At 41.1% G+C, this 19954-nt stretch overlaps 1 protein-coding gene across 5 annotated transcripts in view; it reads left to right on the plus strand.

Annotated features, from left to right (window-relative positions):
- LOC129720432 (juvenile hormone esterase) overlaps positions 1–19954 on the plus strand; it is a 101466-nt gene that overhangs the window by 55407 nt on the left and 26105 nt on the right. For 2 of the 5 annotated variants that reach the window (XM_055671942.1, XM_055672037.1), the window contains one exon: positions 12368–12566. In XM_055671942.1, coding sequence (XP_055527917.1) covers positions 12368–12566 — 199 coding nt within the window. The other 3 variants (XM_055672153.1, XM_055672095.1, XM_055671995.1) reach the window with 3 other exon arrangements.

Consider the following 19954-nt stretch of genomic DNA (forward strand, 5'->3'; position numbering starts at 1 on the left):
TTACAATTCCAGTCAAAAGATCAACAGGATCGACTCAGTATCGCGCTGGTTGAGCACCGTAACTTTTGTCAGTTTCAGCAGAAATTATTGTTTGGTTTTTGCTTGTGAAAGAAAATATTTTCGCTCTCGCCATCAAGCACATTTTGACTATCCCATAATCCGTGTTAACACAGTGTTGCTAATATTTGTTTTTTTTTGCATGCGAAAAGAAGGATGGAAACATTTTTGTTTTATCATCCCGCACATTTTGACATTTACATATGGGAATTTGCGGAGTGCGAACAGCCTTTGAACTTTCATAACACCAATAACACGAACTACATATGAGAGTACACGTAGGTGTGAATGGTGCGACCGATCATTGAAATATTTCTCAGCACTGTCAACGCGAGTTGCGACTGCCAAAATTTGTATGGGGCTTCAATTTCGGCCGTCTACGGAATTGAAGTCAAACCAATCTGGCATCGCTGGTCAGAAGGCACCATGAAGAAGTGAACTTTCATCTGACACAGATTCTGTCAGGCCATGGTTGCTTTAGGCAGTATCTACACTAGAGATGCACCGAATAGCACTATTCGGCCCTTGGCCGAATACCGAATAACCTTTTTTCCATTATTCGGTGAGACGAATATTCGGCCGTATATTCGGCTGAACACAACGTTGATCGTATGATAACAAAATAACCAAATGGTCATTGTTTGAAGTTTAAATTGTTTCTTTCGCTTTCCAATTGTTCATGTACGAAAACGATTGAAAATTGTCCGAACTATTGCACAAGAAATAATTAATTATGCGCCTATGGAATAAGGCACGCTAATCCGTGGCGCACCTAGTTTTGTTCTTATTTGAGTTGTCGTTTAAAAACAATGTTTTTGAGGATTATGGTTAACACAATTAAAAAAGTTTGTGTTACAACTACATTTTGAGTGTTTTTGAAAAAAAAATAAATAAAATGCGAGAAATGAACGAGAACTGAGGGTGTGACTTTGGCTCAGAAAAAATATACCTCATCTAGACAATACATGAAAGAGATGTGTGGAGCCTAAGCCTAAGCCCAAGTTACATCTTCAGTTTCCGTTTACCCCCGTTCATAGAACTTTGCACTATACTATTATATTATTTTCTGATAATCATTGGCCACTATTCGGCTTATTCGGCATATTCGGCCGAATAATAAACTTACTATTCGGCGAGCCGAATATTCGGCAAAATCCAATTTTTGCTGATATTCGGCCCGAATATTCGGTGCATCTCTAATCTACACAGATTCGGGTATGCGGGTTCCTCTAATTGTCCCGAGTGCGTGGATGCGGGAGACTGCTGATCATGTCTTCTTTGTGTGCCCTCGTTTTGCGCATGCACGGAGCGACATGATGATAGTAAGCGAGCCAGATAACACTCCGGACAACGTAGTTCAGAGGATGTGTAAAGACCCGAACATTTGGAGGGCGGTTTGTGCAGCCGCTTCTCAAATAGTTTCAGAGCTGCAAAACAGGCGACAGCTTGACCACCGACAAGCCAGTGTTAGCTAACGGCCAGTCTCCAGCTTAGTTAGCTAAGTTAGCAAAGAGACCTAGAGAATCAAGAGGGTGCACATAGCACAGAGGCCGCTCCCTGAAGAAATACCTAGCAGTGGTTCCGGGGAGTATTATGGGCTGGAGACAGGAGGGGTTTTAGTGGGTCCGGTCACTGATTCAAACCAACCCCACACTTCCTAAGGTTGGTCACCTCAGGGGGTATATATATAACTTATTAATAATTTGGTTTGACATATTTTCTAATGTGTCCAGATTAGTAAGCCTGTGTAGTTCATTAGTGCTAAACCAGCGAGGACGCTTCAATATCATTTTCAGAAATTTATTCTGAATACTTTGAAGCATCTGGTTTCTGGTTGTGCTACAATTGTCCTGATGGGGACTGCATATAACATTGCTGGTCTGAATATTTGTTTGCTAATTAACAGTTTATTCTTGAGACAAAGTCTAGAATTGCTGTTGATAAGAGGATACAAACATTTTATATATTTATTGCACTTTGTTTGGATATTCTCAATGTGCACCTTGAAGGTAAGATTTTTATCATAAATTAGATTGCACCGTTCGTCTTAACAACATAATCATTGGTGGGTTTGAGAAAAGAAACTCTTGGTTTATGAGGAAAAATAATGAATTGTGTTTTTGGTGCATTTTTTTTTTTTTTTTTTTACTCTCTATGCCTGAAGGGCACTGGGTACTGAAATGCCACTGCGACATTCTTGCTGATTGTCTTTTGTGGCGGGCCCCGATTGCTGTGCACAGGTTACGGATTGTTCGTACTCATTGATGGAGTAGAACTGTTTTGTTGTAAACCTGTACCCCAATTAGGTACAACATAGTTGATGAAACTAATGACCTGCTTGGGATTGGAGCTCCATGCTTGGTATGGAGTTAAAAGGTAACTTCCTAAGAAGTTGTACCTAGAGGAAGCAAGAGCTTCGCAAGAGCAAAGCAAATGCTCTGAACTCTCTGGTTCAGATTTGCAGAATCGGCAGGTGTCGTTCAACACTACGCCGATTTTCTTTAAATGATAAAAAGCGGGACAGTGTCCGGTGAGGAGTCCCGTGATTATCCGTAGGTCACTACGATTTAGACTAAGTAGCTTTCTGGCGGTTCCAGGGTTCGGATAGATAAACTGTTTGCCTTGTCTACAACCCTGTGCCTGTTGCCATTGGGATACTATTTCTAGCCTTTCCCAAGTTAATAGTTCGCTTTTGATAGCGGAAATGGACGTACCCAGAAACGGCTCGGGACCAATAAACCGCTGAGCTGATCCCTGTCTTGCTAGGTAGTCAGCGTGTTCATTACCCTCGACTCCGCAGTGTCCGGGCACCCAAAACAGAAAAACTGAATTCTGTCGGGAAAGTTCCCGTAGAGTTTCAATGCATTCCCAAACAAGTTTGGAAGCGCATTTGACGGACTTAAGTGCTAGTAGTGCTGCTTGACTGTCCGAGAATATACCGATTTTCGCATGTCTGTAGTTGCGTTGCAGACATATTTTTGCGCAGATATATATGGCATATACCTCTGCTTGAAAAACGGTGGGCCATTTTCCCAGGGAAAACGTTTCCCTGATACCGGGTCCGTATATACCAGATCCCGTTAGGGATCCCATTTTCGAGCCGTCCGTATAAAAATTGACGATGCCAGGTGGAAGATTAGGCCCTCCATTGTTCCACATAGAGCGGTTTGTTTCAATCACTCTATATGGAATATCCATGTTGGACCTAACGTCCATCCAGTCGGAGACTGTGGTTAATAGCGGAGTTAGTTTGAACTCCCTAAGTATGCGAAGGTGGCCGATTTGGTCCCCTTCAAGTATGGTTTTCCTCCTTTGCAACCTTAGAGCGCCAAGCTCTGCTTCCTTTTTCACATGAAGATGTAGAGGTAGTAGGCAAAGCATAGCTTCCATGGCTGCAGTTGGAGTTGTTCGCATAGCGCTGGTAACCGAAAGACATGCAAGTCTTTGAACTTTTTTGAGTTTGGCTTGCGCAGTCACTTCGTTCACCTTAGGCCACCACACTAGAGCAGCATAGGTGATTCTTGGTCGGGCAATGGTCTTGTAAGATCAGAGTGCCAAGTCTGGTTTCAGTCCCCAGGTCTTACCGAAGAGAGTTCTGCAGGCCCAGATCGCTGAGATCGCTTTCTTAGCGGCATGATCCAGTTGTGCAGACCAGTTCAGTTTCTTGTCCAGAATAATTCCGAGATATTTGACTTCATTGCTGAAGCCCAGTCTAACTCCACTCAGTATTGGAGGAGTGATGGAGATCGTCCTTCGTCTGCCGAATGGAATTAGGACTGTTTTTAAGGGGTTTATGTTTAGACCCTCCTGTAAACACCATGACATGGTGGTATTCAGAGCCGTTTGCATTCGGCTCGACAGAGTTGCGTCATCTTTACCTCTGACGATGAGGACGATGTCATCGGCGTATCCAATTACCTCGTAACCAAGCTGTGAAAGCTTGTTGAGAAGTGCGTCGACAACTAGTGACCATAACAAGGGCGAGAGAACTCCTCCTTGCGGACACCCCTTGATCACTGACATTGTTACAGACGAATCTCCCAAGGTTGCTGTGATCACTCTGCTAGAGAGCATTGCGTGTATCCAGTTCCTTGAAGTTTGGTCGATTCCCTTATGAGAAAGAGCCGTATCGATTGATGCAAAGGACGTGTTATCGAAGGCCCCTTCAATATCAAGAAAGGCACATAGCGCCGTCTCCTGATAACTCAGGGACTTTTCAATCAACGTCACTAAGCTGTGAAGAGCAGTTTCTGTTGACTTGCCGCTTTGATAGGCATGTTGGTTCCTGTTCAGCGGGGAGTCTTTAAGAAACTCATCACGGATATATTTATCCATTATTTTCTCCATCAACTTGAGAAGCGATGAAGTCAGACTTATGGGTCTGAAAGTTTTAGGTAGGGTTTTGTCCTTTCTTCCAACTTTGGGGATAAACACTACCTTCACCTTCAGCCAGTTATCCGGAATATGGCCCAGGATAAAGCTGGCTCTGGAGAGGTTGATGAGTTCGGACATGATAACTGCGGCCGATTTTTGTAGAAAGATGGGTAGTATGCCGTCTGGACCAGGAGACTTCATAGGGTCGAATGAGCTTAGAGCCCAACCTATTAAAGCTTCCGTGAACAGTCGACGGGCCAGCAGGATGGACTCCCGAGACGCCATATGCCTCGAATTGTCCTGCCGCGACCCATCACTATTCAGTTCTTCGGTCTCTGTCGATCCAGGAAAGTGGGTGTTTATAAGAACCTCCAGCGTTTCCTTGGTAGTGACAGTGAGGCATCCATCCTCTTTCCTCACCTGTCCTAAACCGTTAGTATGGTCTTTGGACATCGCCTTTTGGAGCCGCGTAGCTTCCGGCAGAGTTTGGATTCTTTCACAGAAACTAACTCTGGATTTCCGTTTAGCCTTGCGTAGCTCGGCGTTGTATTTAGTGAGGGACGCCCTGTAGTCGTCCCAGTTAGACGTGACTTTTGCCCTGTTGAACAACCGCCTAGTTTCCCGACGAAGGTCACTAAGTTGATCATTCCACCAGGGTACGTCACGGCATACTGACCGCTGTGTTAGTGGACAGTTAGCGTCGAAAGCATCCATGATTCTGTTTTGTAGATCATTTGCTGCCGAATTCAGGTCAACAGAATTTCGAATGTTGCTGTAACTGAAAGTTCGTGAATCGATCAGGCGTTCCTTAAAGGATTCCCAATCTGTATTCTTAGGATTTCTGAACAGCTCTCTTTTCAGAGGGTTAGCCTCTATATTAAAAACGATGTGTCTGTGGTCCGACAAACTAGTTTCATCGGAGACATGCCAATTTTTAATCCTTTCAGAAATAGAGGCGCTACACAGAGTGAGATCAAGGACCTCCTGTCTAATAGCGTTGATAAACGTGGGGTTATTCCCTACATTACATACATTGACATCGTTAGAAGTAAGGTATTCAAGTAGGTACTCACTCCTGGTGTTGGTGTCCGAGCTGCCCCAGATCGTGTGGTGAGCGTTGGCATCGCAGCCGATCAGAAACGGCTTGTTGATGGCCTTGCAGTACCGCACGAGCGCAGCAACTTCGGGTGGCGGTATATCACCTTGGTCGCCCGGGAAGTAGGCCGACGCGACAACCATTTCCTGCTTTCCTCTGGTTGTCGGTACTTCAACCGTGACGGCAACGACGTCGCGTTGGATAAATTCTGTAATAGGTAAAAATTTTAGTTCTCTATTTAGCAGAATTGCAGTCCTTGGTTTGGACTGCGTGTCACAGTAGATTAACCTACCGTTAGGAGCGTTAAGTCCGAGAACTTTGGATTCGTTGATCCACGGCTCCTGGATGAAAGCAGCCGCTAGCTGCTCTTTGGCGAATCTCCTGCAAAGAACACCCGAGGCGCCTTTTGCGTGATGGAGATTCGCTTGCACGCAGCGAAGGCTGCTCACTTTGCAGTGAAGTTGCCGTCTTTGTCCGGATCGGAAGATGATCCTGGTATTGGCTGACGGCTGCCAACAGCGGTTTGGCTGGTTGATGGAAGTTGCTCTTCCTCACTGTTCGGCTTCGGTTGCAGCAGTCGATTGGCAACAGAAGGTCGTCGCGCACACTGTGGCGGTTTTTGACTCCGGGGGGTGCGACTTTTCGGGCACTCCCGGAGGAGTTTCCCACGTGAACCTTTAGCCCATTCGTAGGATCGTTTTGCCTGGGTGGTGGCAGAGTACTCCCGGAGGAGTTACCCGCACGTACCTTCCTTGACATTGCGACGGAGTCTTTCCCGCCTGTGACGTTCGGCCTTCCGCTTACCTTTCGGATGCGTGCTTTGCCGAAACCGTAGTGCAGTTCATAATTTCTACTCTCAACGAGTTTGGCCGATTCTTCGTCAATATCCAGAACTAGTTCGACCAAGGTCTTTACCAATTTGCGGTTACAGACTCGCCACATTTTGGTAGAGAGATGGTCGTTCTGATTCTGGAGTGAACGAAGAATCTTCTCGTCCGGAGAGTTCGCACTGTCCGCGAAGTAACCGACATACCGTCTGGCCTTCGGCAGATCCTTCATGTGGTATACACGAAGTTGTGCTCCCTCCCATGGTACGAGAGAAGGTACCTCCCTTTCCAACCACTGCACTGTGTCGTTGTCGGCACAGGCAAGTTGCAGGAAGCCATTTTTTAGATGGCAACCGTTAAACTTGGGCTTGGTGGTTGGATTTTCCTGGTCCGCAATGTGATCGAGGATGGAGGTCCGGACAGCCTGAAGCTGGTCCGTTGTGAGTAGGGAGCTGGGGTGGGTAGCAGAAGTAACCGCAAGGCTTATAGCTCCCACCATGTCCCTATATGTGGCCTTCGGGAGCGGCTTCGAACCCGATGACCCCAAACCAGTGCCGTTCCGCAGTTTTTTAGGCTGTGGACACTTAGTACTGGTGTTTGGTGACACCAAGTCGTCCGACCGCTGTCGCTTGACGGCAACTTGGTTCGATTGAGCAGGCTGCTCTGTTGGAAGGAGGGCCAGCTTCCTGGCTTCTTCGTACGAGAGACCGGAGCGAAGATTTTTGCTCAGTCGCCGCCTTTGCGCATTTGAAAGTCGCTTGACAAGGGGTGCCGATGATTCGGGTTTCCCTTCGTCATCGGGCCTTGTCTGTGGACCGGGAAAGTCCATTTGACTTTCGTCATTCCCTTGTGGAGAAAGTAGGATTAAGGATGAAGCCGAGGGTCCTCCGTCCAGCGATTCGCTGTCGAGGTTGAAATCATCCTCATGCTCCATCTCCTCCGTTCTGCCCGGTGCGTTTGTTTTTATTGGACTACGCTCCGATGAGTCCATGGGTTCCGGCAAAGAAAGGCTGCCGGTGGCCGAATTTTGTGAAGTTTTGTCGTTCATAAAATTCCCACGAGTCGCTGGGTAAAGAAGAGTCCGCTGCATCAGTGACCCGCGTGATGCAGTAAGGGCTAATTACTGTGAAGGGTGCCCTGGTACTCCACAGGCTCCGTTAGAGGCTGGGTATTTCTTAAACCCCCCCCACCACGTCATCCATCGGCACGGGTCGCATAACACCTTAGCTTAGGGGTTTTAACCATTGGATTTTACGCAACAGCCATGGTTAAGAGCTGTTGCAACCATCCTCCTTTACAGGGGCTTTGGACCCTCTGCTACAGTTCTCAATAATTCAAGTCTATTCGTAAAGGCTAAACTGAACCAAGAGAATCGTAACAGGCGGAGTTGGTGCATTAGGAGAAATCTTCCATTTCTGCAAATATGAAGAAAATATATTTAATGCAGCTAGTGTTGATTTAAGCAAGCGTACACACCCATTAGCAAAGACAAAAACCGTTTTACGAAAATAAGTTAGTAGGCAATAAGCTCACATGGTGGCGCATGGGTGAAACGTTTCGAATGAGGACGAAGATTTTTCAGGATTTTTCTTCGAAGAAGCACGTCTGTTTGTCTGTGATAACATCATTATATGCTGAGTCGAAGAAAACATAACTCTCTTGTGTGTATCCTTTTAGACAAAATCGTATTCAAAAATCGCTAGCGTCGAAGATCTGGTTTTTCCCAGTAGTTTAAAAAGGCTTAAAAACAATCAACATGAGTTATGAATGAAGTGAAAAAAATGTATTAATTGCATTAAATTTGAAATATTTTTTTTTCAGTTTCATTAAGTCAGGAATAAACTAATTACTTATAAAAATGTGCGTAATGTATTAATAAACTGTTTATTCGATTTGAACGGCCATTTGAATTACATAGCATTACATGCTTTTCGAAGAATACGTTGTACGTTAAGCACGTGTCATGCAGAATTCGCGCGCGTTCGATATCGCAGAGAAAAAAAATCACAAGAGGGTTGTGTGCAAAGCCACGACCGCAAGGTTGAAGTAGAATACTTTTACAAGAAAGATAACCCGGCTGCTTGCGTGTCAGTAATTTTTTTAGCAAATGTTCGCAGTATTGAAAATTCTGTGCAAATAAAGTTGAAGTACTACTCAATTTAAGTTTGCACATATAAATACGACCTCACTGAACAGGAAAAGAACAAACTCTTGCGACGCAAACAAGTTTCAACAGTCAAAGTATATGTACATGTGTATTCAAATCAAGATAATTAACTTTTGGTTAAAGCTCAGAACGAGAAAATATTGAATCTTCAATTCATTTGTTTGGTTGTCCTAAAAAGGACAGTTTGTTGTTGAATTTAAAATCGGATATGACGCTGATTGCATCTCTGTGTTACGTCGATAGCGGGAGTTATGGTGAACTTGCGTATGACGAAGGCATCGTATTACCTGTTTTATTGAATGGGAGAAAGAGGAATATTGTAAAATTTTGTAAACATTTAACTCAAACAATATTACCAAATCGTAGTCAGGCGCTCTGACAACAAAGTTGAAGGCTGTTTTCACACCGAAAATCAGATAGCCAGCATAAGTTTTGATTGCCAAAATCCAGAATGCCGAACAGCCGTAAAGAGAGCTGTTCATTTACCTGCGGCAAGTTTCTCGCCCCATCGCTCGCGTTCGCGTTCACCATGGCAGAGGCCTAACTGTCTTTGTGAATGCGTTCTAACAGGGCAGTTCGTTATTCAAAGTCGGTTATGCTGATCGCAGCCTTTGCGCTGCCCCTACAGTGGGGGGTTTATTAAATAAAGTAAAAATTAGACAACTACAACAGAATTTGATTGCATCCCGCACAGAATGTCTGCTTGTGTTGATGCCAGAAAATTATTAACCTTCAATTACTTGTTTATTTGCCTTGAAAAAGGCATTTTGCGTGCGACAGATTTAAATTGCTAGGATCCAACACAGAATGCTTGCTTGCGTTGTCAAAAATTATTAACTTTCAATGACTTGTTTATTTGCCTTGAAAAAGCATTTTGATTTTCAAAATTGGATTTCCTGATGGCAATCTTCATGCTGCCCCAACACGAGGGGAATAATGGCAGTCTGGCGACACACGCTGAGAAGAACCGCGCTGCTCCTGAGACGTGGTGACCAACCACAGGGCTAGTGCTGCTGCTAAGGAAGGATGACTGCTGTTGTCGCTTTCTAGAACTATTATGAGCGGCTTCGGCCGAAACAGGCTCTTATATAGGCCAAATAGCATGTTTTCAATTTCAAGGTATATGATTCTGTCGACCGTGCTTGGGAAGCAATCACATAACGACCAATCAGAGATCGAATTTTTCGTTTTGACAAGGCTTGACTATTTTCAATAGTACAATAGTGTGAATAATAAAATTACAATTATCTTCTTTTGGGAAGAATCTTAGAAGATTTTCCAATCTATCGCTGCAAGAACGAAGGAAATCCATCGAATAATAACCGATTTATAAGCATTTGAAATTGGACATATTTTTCACTTTTTTCGGTTTTAGATTTTCATTTCACATCCCTATGTAGCCGAACTTCCTGAGAGAAGTATTCTAATTCAAAAACCGATACAACATGGTAAATGTACTAACAACGCGTGGTCCGGCCGGCGACCACCCGACGAGCCTTCGGTCCTCTTAGTATACTTTAAGCGTACGAAATGAAGCCTACTACTCAGTCTCTTACCAGCAGTCAGCTGGACCGGTCGTTTCTTTTCGCTTATCTTGCAGTTGTGGCCGTTGCGTTCCGCAAGTGTCGTAGTACATTCCTAACGACAGAGTGTAACCGCATTAGGCGTGAAGTGCGGTACGAGATTTCGATTTCGGCGAATGTAAGAAGCTTACTGTTTATGGCAGTGATAAAGTTCGGTTGTGGTTATTTTGGTTGGATTTGTCAATCTGAGTACGGAGCCGAAACAAAAGCAAAAAAAATAGTCACGAAGTTGAAGAGGGTGAACATGGCAGAAAATTGTGTTAATAACCGAGCTGATTAAGTAATAGTGTTCGAAAATATGAACGAGCAAAACAAGTAAAGCTAGAGAGCAACAGAGCAAAGTGCGAAAATTGCTATAAACAGTATGGTCAGTGTGCAATGAATGGATCGTCGGACGATAAATAAGTGAGATTTTAAATGGACATTCCGTTGCAACAGCTGCTTGTGCTGTTACTCTGATTGACCAATGTTTTTAAGGCGAGCGTTACAGAAATTTAAATTTTAAATGCAGTTGAAGATTTTTGTTGTTTTTGTTTCGCCTAACAGCAAACAGTTAGAAATGAAAGAATTTTTGGTCATTTCCGATTGAATCGTTGATTATTAGAACGCATCTAGCCGGTTTGGCGACAATCCAACGTTTAATTAACAATTTTTTTCGTTAATGGAAATTATTACCATCCGATCCCACTAAACATGCATAATGTTTAGTCTATCTTTAGTCTCAATAACGATAAGAAAACGCGACTACTTTAATTAATTAATTTGTGCATGCGTATTCCTATCGACAATCGAGGAGATAAATAAATGATTTGCTATAAAAACAAAATTTTTTTGGCAAATCAGATTTGAGTTAAACTTGGGTTATGAAATGGCTGATTTTATTCATTGTTCATTAATTTTTTGCCCGACGCTTAAGTTTTCAAACGTGTTCTGTGAAAATTTCACTACTTTATTGTTGTACAAGTTGAACAATATTTTTTAGGGAAATTTGAATGCTCGTCATGATTAAGAGCAGGTTTTTGCAGCGATGAGGATAATTAATATAGGGTAATCGCTCCATTATTCATCTCAACAGCTTGGTGCACCTATATTCATCTTATTTCTCTCATTTGTCCAATTTACCGTCAAATTTCTACAAATTTTTGAAAGTATATCTATTTGCTTCTCGATTTTCTCAAGTGGCTGAAAGTCTTACGTTGAAAATAAGGTAAAATTTGACGATAAATTGATCAAAAAGGCGTGTTGAGATGAATATAGGTACTGAGATGAATATAGGAGCGGTTACCCTAGTAAACTTCTCACTTCTGTGGTTTATACTATGAAGCTGAATCTAATCTGATAGACAAATTCTATAAAGTTTTATTTGATGACTTTCATAAGCGCTCTAAGCAATTTTGAATTTTTCAACAAGTCTACTAGACACGATTTTTGTTTAGGTCTTGCTAAACCAGTTCTTCATTATTAGAGCATAGTTAAGATTAATGTCATAAATTTCGATGCAATGCCTATTTCAATTACATCTCAAAGTATGAATCGAACATAAATGTATTGTTTTTCAATAATAACACAGATGGCAATAAAAAATATTAAAGTCAGGCTCACGCATTTTTATGCAAAAAAAAAAAAAAAACTCGAGAGAAATCAGAAATTTCACAAGCTTAAATCATTTACCATCTCATCAAAATTGCCAACAGACACACAAACGTTAAATTGATAGCGCAACTATTTTTCGATTTATATATAAATACCATGCTGAGATTCTGTCCGTTCGCGTTTGGCGTCCGCTTCCACTCGCAGCCCGCAGGCTGTCTTACCGCTCGCCGCTAACGCCATATAAATCTTCTCTGCACGATGTGTAAAGAGCCATTGTGCTGCTTGACCAGAGGCGTGGTTGATTCACCTGGTAAACTTGAACAAATCAAACTGCCGCCGTAGGCTGGGGGGCATTTGGAAACCACCCGAATCGGTCAAGTCTATTCCATCTGCGCGCTCACCGACGGTAGCCCCAAACAATTGCACCGAAAGACCAGACAAGACACAAAAGAAATGTGATACAAGAACGAATCAATCAATAAACGCAATAATTAGAAATTATGTTTTCAAAATCGTTTACAATATCCACACAGAGCGGCTCAAAGCGTGTGAAAATTGAAGAAGGAAAAAAAGCCGATTCGCACATCGGAGCATCGGTGGATATTGTTTCGATTATCGCATATTATTGTGTGCTAATGTCTAGTACGTTTCATTCCTCCTTGCCCGGCAGACGTAGCGAAACACCGTCAAGAGTGGAACATCAACGACGCACGCATCGGAAAAGTTATGCAGGCGGAAAAATGTACACAATGATCAGGTTGCTAATATTGTCACTGTTGTGCATCGGGACTCATTCGAGCTATGCACTGCCACCGTCCACGTTTGGCGAAGCGCTAGCAAGCGCCGGCGAGTTGTCCAACAAGTTGAAGGTAAGTGTCTTATTTTCTTTGGCGATCTTAGGAAACACTAAAACAGGCTATTTGTTTCGTGGCGTATGTACTCTTTCGTTCCGTTGATCCACAATCCAACAAGGTGGATCGAAAAGTTACCAACAATCACGGAGCTTTACTTCACGTCACCAACGGTTTGACTATCTAAAATTAAAAAAAAACATTCGCACTTCTTTGCTTAATTCAAGGTTCGTCGCCCGTGTGGTATGACGCTTCAGTCGAAATCCTTCACACGACAAGAGACTTTGGCTGTTGTGAGTAGCGAACCTGCTACAATATCAACTGGTTGCGAGCAAAGGTAATAGAAGACTTTTTTTTTCACAAAGAGAACGATAGTTTGCTGTCTTCAGAAAAAAATTAAGGCGACACATACCATTTTTCCGGTTTTGCAGTGCCAAATTTAGCTAGCGCAAAACATGATTATGAGACGCAGGCACCAGCTCATGTCGGACATGTTGTCAAATGACCTGGTTGATACTAAATAGTAGAGGAAGATAGAAAAAAAAGTCTACGCTATTTTAGGAGCGAGTACGGGAGAATTTTTTGTCAAGGTTAATGTAGCTTTTGACAGTAAAAAATGATTAAATTTTTGGCCATGAGTGCACTACAATCTGATTCTATATGGATGGTAAATTCAAGCAACTTTGTTAATACCAAAATCTTCGTAGGCTTGAAGCAGGTTGTAGGACCAACTAAAGAAAAACAAATCTTACTAGTGGAAATCAAATTGGACTAAAATCATATTCAAAATAAAATTTTGACTAACATGATATTATAGTAGAAAAAAAATTGTTGCACGGTTCCAAAAAAGACACAATTAATCCCTTAATCTACAGAGAACTCGTTATAACAAAAGTACCGACAAAAAAAGTTTTAAAAACATTCAAACTAAAGGCTTACCTGGTTCAATTTTTGTTTAAAAGTATTTTTTCGATCTAATTTTGTATTGAATAATTTTCGTTTCACATCGTTTTCTAATATCCTCCTATATATAGGTCTGGTTGGCAGTTAGTGTATGTATAAAGTTTCAAGGGATTTCAAAATGCAGGTCATTAAATAAAAAAAAGTTTTATTCGACGGTTTGCGAAAACGGTTCGCGTCTTAACAGAAAAAATCATTCTGCTGTGCTGTGACATTCACTAGCACCAGCTGAAGACTTATAGTGTTAAGGAAATTTTCCTGCAATTTACAATTTGCTGCACCTTTGTAAGTAGATACTTCTAGTACCTTTGAGTCTTAGTTGAAAGGCAGCTGAATTGATTCCGTTATTTAACCGATGCACGTAACGTTGCGCTTTGCACTTCACATAGAGGGAGAGGAATGCAGATCGCAGTGTAACAACGTTGCGAAATATTACAGTGTGTAAAAGCTAATGCGAATCGAATTAAGGTGAAACGGGACGTGGTCGCGATCAACTCGAATTTTGCAATCTAATTTTTTCTTGATTTATGAAGACTACGTACATGAAACTTTGATCAATTGTTTTCACAACTGTTGCATGCCTGAAGTAGCAATTTGAGTGCTGTTTATTTAGAGGATGCCGAATTTTTTACGCTCGAACTACAAAAGTAAAAAGAACTCTAACCTCAAAATTGTATAGGAAAAGACCACAATCCCGTTTCACCTTAACACCTGAAATGATTACTCAAACGTGAATCATACGTGCAAAGAGCGGACAAAATTTCAAATCTACATCGCTCGGGTACTCACCGAATGCTTGCTAGCAAAATTAAATATCTACAGTAGATACCGACATTGCACTGAGTAGAGCCCGGAAGATTCCGTCGGAACGGAGCCGGAACAGGTAAAGGACTCGGTAATTGTTCCGCGATCCGGAAAAGTTTGGTCTTTGACAGAATCAATCTTAAAAAGTTGTGTGAGCGATGTTTTAGAAGATTACTAAAAAAAAATATTACGGTGCAGAAATTTTTTTAATTCGTGCAATTTTAAAAATTAACGTTCCAGGTGTTATTTTTTTGGTCTTCAAAGCACTGGCATAATCGACGTCGTTACTTAATTGTCAGCAGATTCAGTTTGATATACTCGCATTCTGTTTCTAACAGAATATAATTTTTCTCAACATAAACATTAAAGTTTTTCACGCGCATGAATGAAACACTACATCAAAACATTTACAACTTACAATATATTCCAACTTCAACTGATTTTGATTCTTAGAGCTGTTGAAGAACATTTTAGAAACTAATTTGACCACCACTTTTAGATATAAGCGCATTATCATTGACTCAATATTGACACATACTCAATATTACTTTGCTTTGTGAAATATACTAAAACCACGCCAAAACCGTTTCCGTAGAATCACCTTTTTGAGCTCAGTTATTATCTGATTTAAGATGGGTGTAAAGATGCTAATATGTGGACAAACTCTTTGAATATTGATATTACGCTTTAAAACAAAATAGCGTCGAAAAAACATCAAAAATTTTTCGATTTTTCGAAAATAAAAAAAAAGCACCATTGTTGCCCCCTAAGGTGAAATGGATCCAAACTCGGGGCAAAAAAAACTTGCACTGCACTGAGTGATTCACCCTGGTCCGATCATGATACAAATTTTATGATCAGGGAAAACGATATATTTAAGTGAATTTACGTCGGATTTGCTATACATTATTACTTCTGTAAACTAGACAGAAGGGCATTCCGATATATATTTACATATTTCATTTATCTAAACATATAAAAATGCAGCTCTGTCTGTCTGTCTGTCTGTCTGTCTGATTCATATAGGCTTGGAAACTACCGAACCGATCGGCGTAAAATTTTGTATATAGGAGTTTTAGGGGCCGGAAAAGGTGACTAAGATAGTTCGAGACAACCCCCCCCCCTCCTCTGGAAGGGAGGGGTCCCATACAAATGAAACAGTAATTTCTGCATATCTCGAGAACTAACCAAGTAAATGGAACCAAATTCGGTATGTGGATGTTTTTAGGAGTAACAAATATGTCCATATTGGTTCGACACCCTTCCCTCTTCTGGAAGGGAGGGGTCCTATACAAATGAAACAGTAATTTCTGCATATCTCGAGAACTAACCAAGTAAATGGAACCAAATTTGGCAGGTGGATGTTTTTGGGGATAACAAATATATCCATAATGGTTTGACACCTCTCCCTCTTCTATAAGGGAGGGGTCCCATACAAATGAAACACAAATTTCGCACAGCTCGTGAACCAATCAAGCAAATACGACCAAATTTGACAGGTGAATGTTTTTAGGGGTAGAAAACATGTCAATAAGGTTTCGACACCCTTCCTTCTCCTGGCATGTCTCCAAATACCATTTTGAAATCCAAGATGGCGACTTCCGGTTTCTGAAAAACAGCGGCAAATGACCAAATACCACCCAATATGAGTGTTTCTTTAACCAGAATGATGCTCAGAGGCCAGAAATTTTCTCCTTACGCCATTTGGAAATCCAATACGGCGACTTCTTGTTTCCGAAAAACAGCGGCAAAGGACCAAATACCACCAAATATGCGTATTTGCGGAATTGTTATGATGCACTGAAGCCACAAATCGACCTATCGACCTCAGACAACATTTTGAATTGTGAGATGCCGAAATCCGGTGTCTGGAAAACAGCCGAAAATGACCAAATACCACCCAATATGAGTATTTCTTTAACCAGAATGATGCTCGGAGGCCAGAAATTTTCTTCTAATGCCATTTTGAAATCCAAGATGGCGGCTTCCGGTTTGTGAAAAACAGCGACAAATGACCAAATACAACCCAATATGGGTATTTTCGGGATTATTATGACACACTGAAGCCACAAATCGACCTCAGACAACATTTTAAATTGTAAAATGGCGACTTCCGGTGTCTGGAAAACAGCCGAAAATGACCAAATACCACCCAATATGAGTGTTTCTTTAACCAGAATGATGCTCAGAGGCCAGAAATTTTCTTCTGAAGCCATTTTTAAATCCAAGATGGCGACTTCAGGTTTGTGAAAAACAGCGGCAAATGACCAAATACAACCCAATATGGGTATTTTCGGGATTATTATGACACACTGAAGCCACAAATCGACCTCAGACAACATTTTGGATTGTAAGATGTCGGTTTCCGGTGTCTGGAAAACAGCCAAAAATGACCAAATACCACCCAATACGAGTGTTTCTTTAACCAGAATGATACTCAGAGGCCAGAAATTTTCTTCTAATGCCATTTTGAAATCCAAGATGGCGACTTCCGGTTTGTGAAAAACAGCGGCAAATGACCAAATACTATCCAATATGAGTGTTTCTTTAACCAGAATAACGCTCAGAGGCCAGAAATTTTCTCCTAATGCCATTTGGAAATCCAAGATGGCGACTTCCGGTTTGTGGAAAATAGCGGCACATGACCAAATACCACCCAACATGGCTATTTCCGGAATTTTTATGATGTACTGAAGCCACGCATCGACCTCAGCCAACATTTTAAATTGTAAAATGGCGATTTCCGGTGTCTGGAAAACAGCCGAAAATGACCAAATACCACCCAATACGAGTGTTTCTTTAACCAGAATGATGCTCAGAGGCCAGAAATTTTCTTCTGAAGCCATTTTTAAATCCAAAATGGCGACTTCCGGTTTGTGAAAAACAGCGGCAAATGACCAAATACTATCCAATATGAGTGTTTCTTTAACCAGAATGATGCTCAGAGGCCAGAAATTTTCTTCTAATGCCATTTTGAAATCCAGATGGCGACTTCCGGTTTGTGAAAAACAGCGGCAAATGCCAATAATAACAAAACCGAAAATACGCATATTGGGTTGTATCCCAATATGGGTATTTTCGGTTTTGTTATGACGCACTGAAGCCACAAATCCACCTCAGACAACATTTTGGATTGTAAGATGGCGACTTCCGGTGTCTGGAAAACAGCCGAAAATGACCAAATACCACCCAATATGAGTATCTCTGGAACGAGAATGAAGCTGAAAATTGACCTCAGAAACCATTATGAATTGTAAGATGGCAACTTCCGGTTTCTGGAAAACAGCCCAAAATGACCAATAAATGGTTGTTTCTTAAACCAGAAGAAGCTCAGGGGACAGAAACTGTCTCCAAATGCCATTTTTAAATCCAAGATGGCGACTTACGGTTCCTGAAAAATAGCTCAAAGTGACCAAATACCACCCAATATGAGTACCACCGGATCCAGAATGATGCAAGGAGCTATAAATTGACCTTAGACAACCGTTTAAATTGAAAAATGGCAACTTCTGGGAAACAGCCGAAAATAACCGAATACTACTACATATGGATATGTCCGTAATCGAAATGATGTAGGAAAGCCAAGCATTGACCCTGGACACCATTTTTAATTAGAAGATGACCACTTTCAGTTTCTGCAAAACAACAAAAATAACTGAAATGCACCCAATATATATCCGGAATAGAAGTCATGTACAAAAGCCAAAAGTTGAGGATGTTGTCATTCCGATAAAACCAATCATTTTTAAACGATATAATCCAATCGCAAGGAATCAATAAATTTGAAATGTTTAAAATTATTAATTGAAACACTAAAATAGGCGGGACGAGGTTTGCCGGGTCAGCTAGTGATTTCATAAAATACTAATGGTGAAAATGTGACATGAAAAACGATTTACCTTGAAAATGGTCTAAATTGGTCCGATCATGATCATGATACAGTTTCCTAATTACGGTTAATAAAAAGAATCTCTTTGACGGCGAACTATCGCGACTAATTTCATACCAAGTTCGACGTACCGTAAACTGGGGTGACTTTGATCACCGGGGTGACTTTGATCACTGTACCTCTTTTTTGAAAATGTGGTAAAAAAGCGCTGGTAGTGCTTGGGACTTGTCGTAATCTTCACTGATTGCTCGGATATATGTTCGCATTGCAATTCATGCATTTCCTGTTGTTTAGAGAGTGTTTTTCATGCTAAAATATTAATTGAAAATAAAGTGTATTTTTGGCGATTTTTGTTGCATACAAATAATCGGTTCAAGCAGATTCAAAACAACAAGTTGCAATACGTAAAGTTTTTTTTTTATTTTGTTCCCAGATTAGTTCTTAAGATGAACAAATATTATAACAATACATTTTATTGTTATTTTTGCAAGTTTTTCCTCAAAGGCAATGTTGAGTCCCAATATTCTCCACAGCGTATTACATATTTCTTCTTAAAAAAAAACCCAAGACGTGAAGTAACATGCAAATTTGGACAATTTCATAAGTCATATTCCTCGTGGACAATTTTTTGATGATTTTAGACCACCTTCTCTCTCAGTGGATAATCATTCATATATATTCTAAAAATTTTGTATGAATCTTGTACATTCGCCATTATAAACTGTTCACGTAGAATGTGAATGGCCCCCAGATTGCTTTCCATATATATGAACTCGTTTAAGTCGTTTAAAGCTGTTCAATTTAGTTAAAGTAGCAAAGTGTTACACCAAATTCATCAAAACAATGAAGTGATCAAAGTCACTCCGGAATGATGATTGGTGTAAAATTTTTAGAGCATATTTAAAAACAACAAAATTGTTGCTAAACTTTTGAAGTAGTGACTGAATCTTTTTCAATGCATGCCAGTACTTATTTTAAAAATATCGAATAATATTGTTTTCAGAATATTCTGAAAATATTTGAGATACAATCAAAAAAGTGATCAAAGTCACCCCAGTTTACGGTAATCGTTTTAACCTTCTGCTCTAAAAAGGTATGTTACAACTTGGGTCTCACGCATCGTTTTCGCATACCATTCTTGTAAGAATGAATAGCATTGCCACGAGATATTAGTCTCAGCCAGTGACAATATGCGCACAGTTTAACTTGACCTCCGATTCAATGCATGCGATTCGTTCCAGGGTGTTGACTAATGATCGGTCTATCCTTGCTTTGAAGACTGTTAATACCACATACAGAGTAATGTCGGTTGGTCGAGCGCAGCGTTTATGCTTTTTGCATATACATACCGAAGCTAAAGCAGTTCAACGGATATCCTCTTACCTCTAGCTTACAACTAAGCTTGGAATCCAGTTTGAGAGCATACACTTTTAATGTTCTCGTTGAGTATGTTAGACAGCAAACCAGACTGAGAAGACGTGTTTCAACCTACTCCGACATTTTCGGTTTGCTTCTTAAGTATCGGATTACTAAAAGTGATGTAAGTTAATCATCACGAAATGTTCCGAATCGTAAATCACACCTCCATAATTATCGTATATTCACATGCTAAAGCATATCTCCGCATGAGAGACTCCACTCTGATGGCTGAGGAAGCTCGGAAACACCTTTGTCTCACCTCAGTACAGGTTGGAAATCCTAGCCCGCGAAGTGGTGCCGGGCTAGTGCAAGCTGTATGGCTTTTGGCATTTAG

This window comes from Wyeomyia smithii, chromosome 1 (genome assembly GCF_029784165.1).
Source record: "Wyeomyia smithii strain HCP4-BCI-WySm-NY-G18 chromosome 1, ASM2978416v1, whole genome shotgun sequence".
In the NCBI taxonomy this organism is placed as follows: Eukaryota; Metazoa; Arthropoda; class Insecta; order Diptera; family Culicidae; genus Wyeomyia; species Wyeomyia smithii.